The sequence below is a fragment of the Rhamphochromis sp. 'chilingali' genome (genome assembly GCF_963969265.1).
Source record: "Rhamphochromis sp. 'chilingali' genome assembly, chromosome: 7".
Classification (NCBI taxonomy): domain Eukaryota; kingdom Metazoa; phylum Chordata; class Actinopteri; order Cichliformes; family Cichlidae; genus Rhamphochromis; species Rhamphochromis sp. 'chilingali'.
The window spans coordinates 17,482,049-17,493,634 of NC_137934.1; the positions used below are offsets into that span (position 1 = coordinate 17,482,049).

An 11,586-nucleotide genomic window follows, 5' to 3' on the forward strand; every position below is an offset into this window, starting at 1 on the left:
TATCATTCAACCTTAACTTTATTTTGCTTGAATCATTGCAGTCCAACTCAATCTACGCACAGCTGCTTGGATAGCTTTTATCATACAATTTGGTGACCAAATAGTCCAGCAGGAACGTGGTGCGCTTCCACAAGGTGCTTACTTCCAAGCGCCAGACTTGCCCTTGGCCCCACGGGAGGTCTTCGATGTTTTCGACCACCTCTGATGGTCGTTGACACGATTTCGTAGCACGTGGATGTCGTACTTCTGCCTCTTGAGCTTTTCTGCCAGCTCAAACTTCTCGGCGTGCAGCTGGTGGAGCCACTGCCAGAGCTCCTGTGCCTTCTCCACCAACTTCTCCTGGCTCAGGTGGTCGATGTTGAGCGGCTTCCTGCGCTCCATCAGGGCCTTCTTCTTCTCCTCACGAGCTGTTAGCTTCTTGCCCTTCTTCTGGTCCACCTTCTGCAGGTAGCCACCGAATGACTTGTTGGAGAAAGCCATCTTTTTCTTGGCTTCCTCCTCAGCCCGCAGTTTGGCTGCCTCCTCTTCGCGCCTTGCTTTTTCCTCGGCAACCCGCGTCTGGCGCTCACGCTCCTGCTCTGCACGAACACGCTGTTGTTCGGCCCTGTCAGCGCGGCGGCGTTCAATGCGGTTACGTAGCGCCATCAGTTCTTCTTCCTCTTTCTGACGGCTGGTGAAATGCAGCTCAATCAGTGTCTGGAGGTCATTGTAATCTTTCTCCAGCCTCTTGCGATGCAGATCATCAAAATCCACCTTTTCTCCATCTGGGATCTTTGGAGGAGCCATATTAGGCACATAAGTTGCTTTAGGTCGAGGTCTGGTCTCTCCTTCATGCTCCGCTTGCCTCTGTTCGTTGTCATCCTCTTCCTCCTCGACCTCTTCTTCCACCTCCTCCTCGTATTCCTCCACAATTTCCTCTGTGTCTGACATGATGGTGTCTCAGAGAAAGCAGTGTGAGCACCAAGACCAGCTGGTGTCTGGAGATAGTTGGAGTCCTGGGTGAGCATGTTGGGAGTTTTTAAAGGTTTGGTTACCATGTGACCACCGTCTCCTGGGTGTGGGTCAGCAGCAGGGCAGATTCTGAGACAGATGGAATAATCTATTTTCTCCTTCACCAAGTCCTCACAGCCACACACCCACCCATTTATCCCCTGCAGACCCCCCTACTGCCTTCTCTGACCCTGCACAGCTCCTCATTCCTTTGTAAGGACAAGATGAGGGACTATTTCGGATACACAGCAGATGCATACACAGACACACTTGTGCTTTCCAGTCTCACAAAGCCAAAGGCACATATGTAAAGAACTACTGAGCCACTGGCACAGATTAAAGAAAGAAATGTGGAAGCAAATAAAAGATGATGACAGAATAATGTACCAAGAGTCTCTGCAAATATGACCCATCCCACTAGCTTTAGATATTTCACAGTGTACACAATTCAGGGAACTTACTCATGCATCACTGGAGTTTGAAACCACGTAGTGCTTAAGTCACTATGGGAATTTCTCTTACAAAGTGCTCCAGTGTGCTGCTTATATAGAGAAACCAGGGAAAAATAATAACAAGAGCAAGTGAGTACTCGTGAAGCATGCAAACATACCTACAAAAGGAACATATAAGAAGAAGAGCAGGCTCCTAACTACATATAGTAGCGTACATTACAAAAGAAACATCTTTAAGACATGAGGGAACAATAAAACATTTTGAAAGGATTTTCAATATAATTTCAAAGTCTAGCTATTAGATAATTTGCTTTATTTTAGGAGTCTTTAGTTTAAGAGTTTGGAGAGACAGATCACCTTCATGTCATAGAGTTATTGTTTACGTCTACTCACCATAGCATGAATATCAGCGTAATTTGAGGTTGAAATACTTTCTTTGAGTGAATGTACAGCAGATATAAATTTGTATTTATTTTAGATTTCTGCTCATTTACACAGGCTCAAAAATATATATGCATGCACCCCAACCAATACTTTGTTGATGTGCCGCTTAGTAAGTTGCATCTCGACCAGATTAACAAGCTTCTGCATTAATTCTGGTGGATATCTGACCGCGCTTCTTGGCAGAATTGGTAGTTTCCTCGCAAAGCCCTGCCTTTTAACTATATCCCACAAATTTTCAATAGGGTTGAAGGTGGGGCTTTAATAGTCGTTATGTTGGGATCATTGTCCTGATGGAAAACTGGGTTGAATTATTCTATCCCTTTTGAGTAATGTACGTGTTCCAGAACATGTCTTTGTCCTGCCTTCATCCACTCACCCCCAACCAGTTGCATGTGTCGTGATCATTCCACACTGGAATGATCAGTTGATTAAAAACAACTGTTTAAAGTCATAATTATAAGCCCCAAATTACCATGACATTCATACTTCATTCATACTCATACCACACAGGTCAAAACAAATAATCGTACTAAACTTTAAATAGTGTTATAATGTAAGTTTTCATTTCAGTTTCATATGGGAGTTTATGGCTACGTTCACACTGCAGGCGAAAGCGCATCAAATCCGATTTTTTTTTTTTTTTTTTTTTACCCTATGCGACCCAAATCCGATCATGTTACGACAGTTTGAACAGCACAAATCTGACATTTTCAAATCCGACTCAGGCCACTTTCATATGTGGTACTGAATCCGATACATATCTGATGTTTTAGAAAGCGACTGCCGTTTGAATGGTAATGTCGCATTAAATCCGTCTTTTACATCCAGTGTAGATGTCAGTGAAACTGTTGGGAAGACAACGTTGGAGAAACGTGAACATTTTATTCGTACTGTATAATCTGCAGATTCTGACAGAAATCTGTAACTATCCTTTGAAGCAGCGCTCCTCTCTAAAACAGCAATAAGGATCATTATTAGGCCATATGTAAATAACAAAATAACTTAAAGCAAAATTGGGGAACGTAATTAAACAACTCTTACAATTAAGGGCCATCAGTCAAACAACTGTTTGCTCTGGGTCTTAACGGAGCTTCTTTTGCGCATGCGGGCCCCTTTGAGGGTTCACACTAGAGCCCGTTTGCTGTCATATTTTGTTTGTAGTGTGAACAAGCAGACAAAAAAATCGGATTTGATCAAAAAATCGGAATTGAGCACTAAGACCTGCAGTGTGAACGTAGCCTACGGGATTTGACTCGCCTTTAAAGACAGCCTCAAGTGGCCATTCGAGGAATTGCAGTCTTTTTGCCACTTCTGTGTTTACTTAATTTTTCATCTCCAGAGATTGAAGCATGATCTGTAATTTTATTAGCTTGAGCTTTTATATTTGTGTTGAAAATAAAATAAAATGAAATAAAGAACTTCTGCAGAAAGACAGACCCAACAAACAGCCTTTACTAAGAACAATGTGGTGTAAGATGAGCTTTTCAGCCCTGCCTTGTCTCCTCTGGAATGTAATTAAAACATTCTTGCTATTAAAGGCTCTCTGCCGTCAGTGCAGAGTGGATTAAAGCGTAATTGCTCCCACACGACAACATTTATATATGGCTATCACGAATTTATGTTCCCAAGTCTTGAGTTATCAGTAGGAAAAGGGCAGACACAGTTTTTAGAGGATTAGGTCACTGACAGGAAGAGACAGGTGCTCTGTGGTGCCTGAGATTCCTAATTAACTTGGGCCTGCTTAGAATAAAGCTTCTGATGCTATTCTACTATACGCGTATGTGGCAGACAACACATTATTATCTCCATGGGATTAAATTTCAGTCTTGTTATAAATCATCTGGAGCTCCAGCTAAGTGAAGATGGGCTACGTGTGGCCTGAGAGGTCCACAACACAAATCTTAATGCCCGTGAGAAGGTCCCACAACTGTCTAATCCAAGAGAGCACTGAGCATGCCTGAGAGCGACATGAGGACAGCAGGTGGTTCCAGTGTAATCAAGGCACTGGTGGTTTGCTGGTGGCAAGGGACAACTGTGTCTATCAGCAAAGGGAGGCAGCAAAGGATGTGGGCTATAAATAAGTAAATAGCCACACCCTCTGGTGGTTAGCAGCTTGAAACAGAGTAAACTTCCAGTATATTTACTCTTAATCTAACCGGCTTACATCCCTACAGAACAACGAGAGAAGTGTTTGAAGGAACCTTTTTTAGATGTAAAAGTAAATAAATGGAAAGATTCCAGAGCGTAAATAACACATCTGTCTAGCAGAGTATCATCTGCTTTCTCATGTGAATCATTTATATCTACCCTGCACTGTCGCTCTTTACTGAGCCGCTTTAACATTCCCTCTGCTTGCTGTTTTCTTTTACTCCTCTTAGAAATTCATTGCTCTGCCAAAGAGGTTATGATTTTGGGTGTATGTCTTTCTGTCTGTAAACATGACAGCTGGAAAGGTTTTGAGTGAATTCTTTGTATGGATGCAGAAGGGCTGGTGTTAACAATCCATTAAAATTTGGCATACATCCACCAAGGCCTTCAAGGTCAAATAAGTGATTTATTGGTCAAAAATTGGAGAAAAGCTGTATTATTTAAAGCTATAAAAACTGAAACTAATGTTATACGGAACAATTTGAAATTGTGTTCCTTACTGCCATTTGTTGTAATGACAACATGCAGACATACAGGGACTGAATTATGGGCATTCTAAATATCACGTTACTCTGGACCTATGACCTCTTCTTCAAGGTCAAAAAAGGTCAAATTTTCCTAAAATGTCTTGTATCCTTAAAACTATAAATACAATTCTACTTCCTTTGATTGTTTTAGTAATATTTATTTAACAATACTGATATATAGGGATTCTAAATGTAATTTTTTTAAAATCCAAATTATCATCAGTGTCATGTCACATTTTACCTCTCATCTCAGGTTTCCATTGCACACCTGTTCTTCTTGATTCCAAAGCTTATTATATCTTTAAAGAAAGTTGCCTCAAACTCTACAATAATACACAGGAAACAGGGAAATAGGAAGGAAAAGGTCACTTTTAAGGAAGCAGTTCTACTTTGTTTGTCTTGTTTATCCCTTCATTCTATTTATGTTTTGCTTACATAATATGTAAATATACCAACATTTGGGATAAAGAAAGCATAGTACAGTATATTGTAAAGATAATAATATGTATGAAGTAATTTAAATGAGCTTGTTTGCCTTTTTCCTTCTTTAAGCATCTGATTCTCTTTATGAGCTGCACAATATAAACAGGTCATATCTTTGAAGCTTGGTATGATTTGTGAACTAATTGGCATCATGTGTGGAATCATCCCAAAGCACTACAGTTACCACTTTAGAGAAGAGCTGGACCTCTGAATGTTTATTTTGAGATCATTACCTAAGCTGGCTAAACTAACCAGCTGGTTTAAGGGATAATCCAACACTGTTAATCCAGTAAATCTGTATTTCTCAGTAAAAACTTGAAGATTTATTTTCTACTGCCTTATAGAAAGAGTTTTAGAGAATAACACCCAAAAGTGATATTAAGGTTCGCCACTATAGATATTTGGAAGCGGATTCCTGAATTTGAGTTCTCACTATTTTGCTGGTTTGTTGGTTGTGGAGAACAAACACTGCTTCTTTATGTAGCTTCATCCTAGGGAGACATTGCAGGCGATATCATTGAGCCGTCCTTCCTTTCCCTGCATTTTCCCTTCTATTACACCACCTTCCTCCAGGCGGAGTCCATCGTCTTCAGCGTCATCCAGGCTCCTCGACACGGCACCATCGAGCGCACCGTCAAAGGCCAACACTACCGACAGATAAGCAGCTTCACCATGGACGACATCTACTAGAACCGCATCAGGTACTGTACAATGGCAGAGCGAGGCCGTGCCTGCGAGAGTGTGCGTGCTCTTTTGTGGGTGTATTCATGTGCTTCTGTCTTTGTGAGGACAGAAGCTGGGCACTTTTGCAAAAGGCGGGCACCTCTGGAAACAGAGAGTGAAAATATTTTTGCAAAGGACATGTTTGTCTAATTCATTAGTGCAGCATTACTGGATCACCTGTTTGAAGTGATATAATATGATATACAACTATCACTGAAACAGCAAATGTTGTAAATAAGCAAACAACACTTCTCATTCTCTAAAGGTTTGGCCACAGCTGTAGATTACGCTATCGGTGCTTGTTCACTCTTGACAATAATTACATTTCTAAATTGTCTTTGTGCATTTACAGGTAAACAATATCTAATATTTTATCTAAATGATTGCTTTGTCTTTGAAAAGGTGAAGAGCCTGAGGCTGGTGACAGTCCAGTTCTAATCTAAGGACAGCCTTCTTCGCCTGGCTGTGACGCAATCGGCCTTCAAATGCAGCCTCCGAAGGATGCAGCTGACGTTTTGGGACACAGCTACTATGTCGATCTGAGACAGCGAGACCGAGACAGCGAGACCAAGACAAGACCAAGACCACGTAAAAGTGGTCTCGAGACCAAGACCGGTCTTGAAACATCCAACATTTTGAAGCTTAAATATGACTCTGACTGTCCACCTGCTGTTTTAGAACTAAAGAACCCTCTTGGATGAGAAGTAAAACGTCTTCAAGAACCTAAGTCATGTTGCCTTCTTTTCAAAACACTGAATACCCACATGGGCATGAAGCAGGTAAAGCACTTTGGGTGCCTTGAAAAGCGCTATAATCCAATCCATTATTATTATTATTATTATTATTATTATTATTATTATTATTATTATTAAACCTTTACCTGTCTACCCTGGATTCACAGTGACCTCTTGTGGTTAAAATAATGCAGTACAGTTAAATGAGCCTCTTGTAAGATTCACAGACCTCTGTTGAGGTAATACTGTATGGAATCAGATTAACAGATTCAGAAATTATAACAAAACGGAAGAACATATATATTCTTGGTATAAATGTGCAGATCACCCTAACCCTAACAAAATGATTACAGACTTATGGCTGACCTTTTTGTTTTTTGCCAGCTTAATAGTTAGGTTATAAGGATATACAGCTCCACTTTATCTAAGCGTGTGTATAACAAAGGTACACACACACACACCTATCATGGCAGTGAATGTACAGCCTGGGTCTGCAGATTCCCATTTAATGTATACACACACACACACACACACACACACACACACACACACACACACACACACATATATATATATATATATATATATATATATATATATATATATATATATATATATATATATATATATATATATAGATAGATAGATAGATAGATAGATAGATAGATAGATAGATAGATAGATATAAAAAAAATCGAGTCACTGTTACATTTTTGACTTCGTAACTCACATTTTTGATAAAATAACTAATAAATAACTTTAACTATTTTTTATTTATTAGATAAAAATATGAAATGTTTTGATAGTTACACAGTTTTTTTTAATCTCCAAACAAGCTTCCGTAGTTTTCTGTTTTAGTTTCTGTAAAAAAAAAATTCAGCTTATCTTTTTTGTTTTATCCTGTATTGTGAGTTTGAAATACGACTAGTCAGAAGAAGGAAAAACAGCTGTAGTACATTTCCACTCTTGCTATAGGCTGCAGGCAGTCACGTGTCTCCCATGCGCCAAGCCCTGTGACTCCGCCCAACGGCTGCTGTGATGTTATGAAAGCAGAGCAGTGGGTGTGACGAGCGGGGTTCTGCGGCTACAGACTCACAAACGGGTAAATTAACTCGTCTTTTTCTTCGCTTTTATGTAAAAAGCCGCTCCAACGGGCTCTGTAGCATCTGTATTTAGGTCTGCCGGCGCTTTGTGTCCGTGTGCAGTCGTGGCAGGCTGTGATCCGTCTGCAGTCCATGCTGTTTAATACATAACACAACACGCAGCATCACGTGTGCGCGGCAGCAGTCGGGACAACACCGTGCCCTGTTGGGTTTATGCAACTTTATGCAATGGTTTCAGTGTCGTGCAGCATAAATACACAAAGGTGGATTTATATGTTTTAAATTAAATGTTGTTTGTTTGGGATTTTTAATGTGTTACAATGTATTTCAGTGGTTTTTAAGTAATTATTTTCATGTAAAATCAGTTCTGTCCCCATAAGGTCACAAGGTGAGACACGTGGTGAAGTTATGAGTTGTTTGAGTGGTTTTTTTTATTTGTTTTGTTTTTGTTTTTGGCGTTTTCTGAATATTAAAAATAACAAAAAGTGTCCAAGTTGAGCCTCCTAACTATAAATATTTGCTGGTCTTCATAGTCATCATTAATGGTAAGGTGCATATTTTGTATGGCGATATTGTTGCGATACAGGGATACACAGGACCAACAACTGCTGAATGTGTCTGTCTGTTTCTGTCATTGTGGACAGCAACAGATTTTTGACCATGTCTCAGTTTCGGTGTCCAGAAACAGACTGCATGTTATTGCCAACTTGACTGCATTCAAGTGCAGACTGATATCACACTGATGACAGACCAGTATCAGACTGATTGGATATAGTTTAACTTTTGTTATCTGCAGTTGATTAAATGTGATAAAGCCGACGACTCAGCATATCACAAAATTTTACTATAATATCCTTTTGTGCAGTGTCTGGTGATTCTCAATGTAATATTTGTGATGAAAAAGTCAGCATAGGCTCAAGAAAGTTGTTGCTGTTATTTTTCAGTATTTTCAGAGCAAGTGAGTTAACTGAATGAGGAAAATCACCTGATTGGCAGCTGACAGTATGAATCTTGTGACGGGCAGTCATAAGTGGTACATGACACGAACGCTGCAAATCCTCTGTAATGCATCATGGAGCACATCTTTCATCTCGGTGTGTAAAAATTGTAATTTTTTGTGCTTTTTCTCATTTGTTCTGCACAGATCCACTACACTCTTTAGCAATGCTTCGCATCACCTCTGCCACCCTGTACACCTGCTCACAGAGGGTGAAGCTGCTCCTACCTCCTTCAGCCTCCACCTCCACTGATACCTCTCCCAGCAAAAGAGTGGAAAACCAGCGCACAGTGGACTCCCTTTATGAGCTTTCAGTGGACATTCGAAAGGTCCGCAAGTTCAGAGGCTGGGTTCTGTCTGAGTGCTCTGCGTATGTCTCTGAGACCGCTGACCTGCTGAGAGACATGGGTGCAGACACAACGGCTATCACCCACATCCTGGAAACTCACCCTGAGGCTATCCTGTGTCGCCCAGAGGACGTCGCCACGCAGCGAGACCTCTGGTTGTCTGTTTGTCCCAGCAAACGTCAGTTGATGAACATCATTGAAAAGTTCCCAGCCTCCTTTTTTACACTTACTCACCACGGTAACCAGCGGGCCAACATCCTGTACCTCCAGAACCTTCGCCTTAGCAAGAGGATCATCAGCAAGCTGATGGCCAGTGCCCCGCAGAGCTTCAGTCAGCCTGTGGAGCGCAACCAGGAGGTCATCCACACGCTGAGGGAGATCTACCTCGACCTGGGTGGAGAGGAGAGGAACCTACGTGTCTGGCTGCAGAAGCTTCTCAGCCAGAACCCTTACATTCTGCTGCGACCAGCTGAGGCTTGGAGGGACAGTCTGGGCTTCCTGAGGGAGGAGGGGTTCACCACGGAGGAGCTCCTCAGCCTGGTCTCCAGCCTCAGAGCCTCCATCGCAGAGCTGAAGCCTGAGGACATGCAACGGGCGATGGACTACATCGAAGCGGCTCTCTGCTGCTCTAAAGACGAACTTAAGCAAGTAGTGATCCGCTGCCCTGCCGTCTTGTACTACTCCTTGCCCACCTTATTGGGGCGGTTTCAGGGGCTGATGGATGCGGGAGTGACGATGGATCAGGTGAAGGAATCTCCAAATGTACTCGAGCTCACCACGCAGATCGTGCTGTATCGTATCCAGAAACTAGCCTCCTACGGATACGACATTCGCTCCGGCAGCCTGGCCGTTATTGTGGGAACAAAGAAGGACTTTGAGGCGAGTTATGGCAAGCTGCAGCTCAGGCAGCAGAGGCCACTCTTCAACCCTGTGGCTCCTCTGAAATCTGCTGAGGATTGAGTGTCGGTGCGCACCTTGTTATGAAATGTGGTTTACTGCTTCAGCTTTGTGCAAGGAAAATAAGAAAAGCCAGGCAAATTAAAATCCCACAAAAGGCTGAAGACTGTTCAGGAAATATGACACTATCTGTAAAAGTTTCCAGTTTGGGAAGTGCCTGTTGTGTGTGTGAAACAGCTGCTTTTCTTCTCTGAGAGAAGACTTTAACTGCAGCACAGAGTCTGTACGGTTTTTAATCCTCAGCTGTAAAAGGCTGATGCAAGTTTGTGAATGTAATAACTCAAGAATGAGGCCAAGTAGGAGCTTCAAATCGATACCACAGATGTATCTATAAAGTCTATTCAGTGGCCTCAAGGTTAGAGGTCAAATTTTCTGAAAATCTTGTGAATGCAATAACTTGAGAACAAGGCGATGTAGGATTTTGAAATAGATATCACAGGTGTGTCTCCTTTGGAGGATATGTGTGATAGGTGGTGTAGTAGTTAAGTATGGTGACAGATTCTTTGCCTTAACAGAAGACCATTCATTTTTCTCTGGCCAAACAAAACCATTTTATGCATGAGAAAATAAATTATTTAAAAAGTGTTTTTACTATTTTGGTGATTTTTTTGTTTTTTTTGCTCTTTTGAGGGAAGGCGAAGACTTCTTTTTTTCTTTAATTGTTCATTGATAGTGAAGCACAGGCCGTGGCATGCAGGCCTACCAGATACCGCTGGTACCATTTGACAACCAGTGGAAAAAGAAAGGGAGGGTGGGACATGGAAGTGAGGATAAAAGGTTGTATGCTTGTTTGGAAAATCAAGCATTTTCGTTGTGGCTGTAAGGGGAGTGGTCAGGATGTGGTCCACCTTGTGATATTTGGATAAATTACCTCCAAGATTAAAACAGCATTAGATGGACATTGAAGCCAACATCAGATGGTCTTTAACCTGCCAGCTCACTAATACAAAGTCCACAGTGGTTGCACTGATATGCACCAGTGTGAGTGTAGAGAAAGTGGTAGTCCAGTGTATTCACCTCTCCTGCTGTGAGACTACACTTATGCCCTATGCAGTGTCTGGGCCGCGGGTTCAGTAGGTCAGACTTTTACTGGCTACCAAATAAAGCCACATATAAATCTAATACTGTACCTGTAGTGAGAACATTGACAAAGTACACTCACTGGCCACTTTATTGGGTACACCAAACAAACAAACAAAACCCCCCAAAAACCCAACAGCAGCCAACATGTCTTAATACTCTTTATCAATTATGGATCCCCAACCTCCTCTTATAACAACTATGCACTGTGCTGAGTCTGCATAATAAATGGTTTGAAAAACTTTAATATAATAATGTAAAACAGCTCTATTACCGGGTTGCTTTGTGTACCGGTCTATGAAGTGGCAGGGGGATTTTTCCAGTGTCTGTACTGAATAATGCTACTTTAATTGCTCTACGTGGTCGAGACTGAAATGTTGTGCCTGTTTTTCATCTTCTGCTTCGCCGCAAATAGTTATTTAACTTGTTTAATGACTGAGCCTCAGGTTTGATAACTAAAGGCATCACACTAAAGCCGGTGGAATATATTAAGATCTCTAAAATTATTCTTAGACACTACAATAGGTCATCCAGCCAATTGCGTTGCTTTTGAAGGTACCATTGTAATGTGTATCAACTTGAATGAAAACCTACAAATCTA

The 11,586-nt window shown here is 41.5% G+C and overlaps 2 protein-coding genes across 3 annotated transcripts; one reads left to right on the top strand and one right to left on the bottom strand.

The window, feature by feature from the left end:
- On the bottom strand, window positions 1–997 carry tnnt2c (troponin T2c, cardiac). The gene has a single exon (XM_080887190.1). The coding sequence runs from the start codon at window positions 928–930 to the stop codon at window positions 139–141; it is 792 nt and encodes a 263-aa protein (XP_080743316.1). The 5' UTR covers window positions 931–997; the 3' UTR covers window positions 1–138.
- A 4,628-nt stretch (window positions 998–5,625) lies between these two features.
- LOC308399123 (transcription termination factor 2, mitochondrial-like) lies at window positions 5,626–11,547 on the top strand. Of its 2 annotated transcripts, XM_080886137.1 has the most exons (3): window positions 5,626–5,745; window positions 6,170–6,546; window positions 8,749–11,547. In XM_080886137.1, exons 2-3 carry the CDS (start codon window positions 6,498–6,500, stop codon window positions 9,906–9,908), a joined length of 1,209 nt encoding a protein of 402 aa, XP_080742263.1. In that variant the 5' UTR covers window positions 5,626–5,745; window positions 6,170–6,497; the 3' UTR covers window positions 9,909–11,547. The 2 variants fall into 2 exon arrangements, with proteins under 2 accessions (XP_080742263.1, XP_080742264.1); XM_080886138.1 differs by lacking the exons at window positions 5,626–5,745; window positions 6,170–6,546 and adding an exon at window positions 7,521–7,603.
- The last annotated feature ends 39 nt before the right edge of the window (window positions 11,548–11,586 follow it).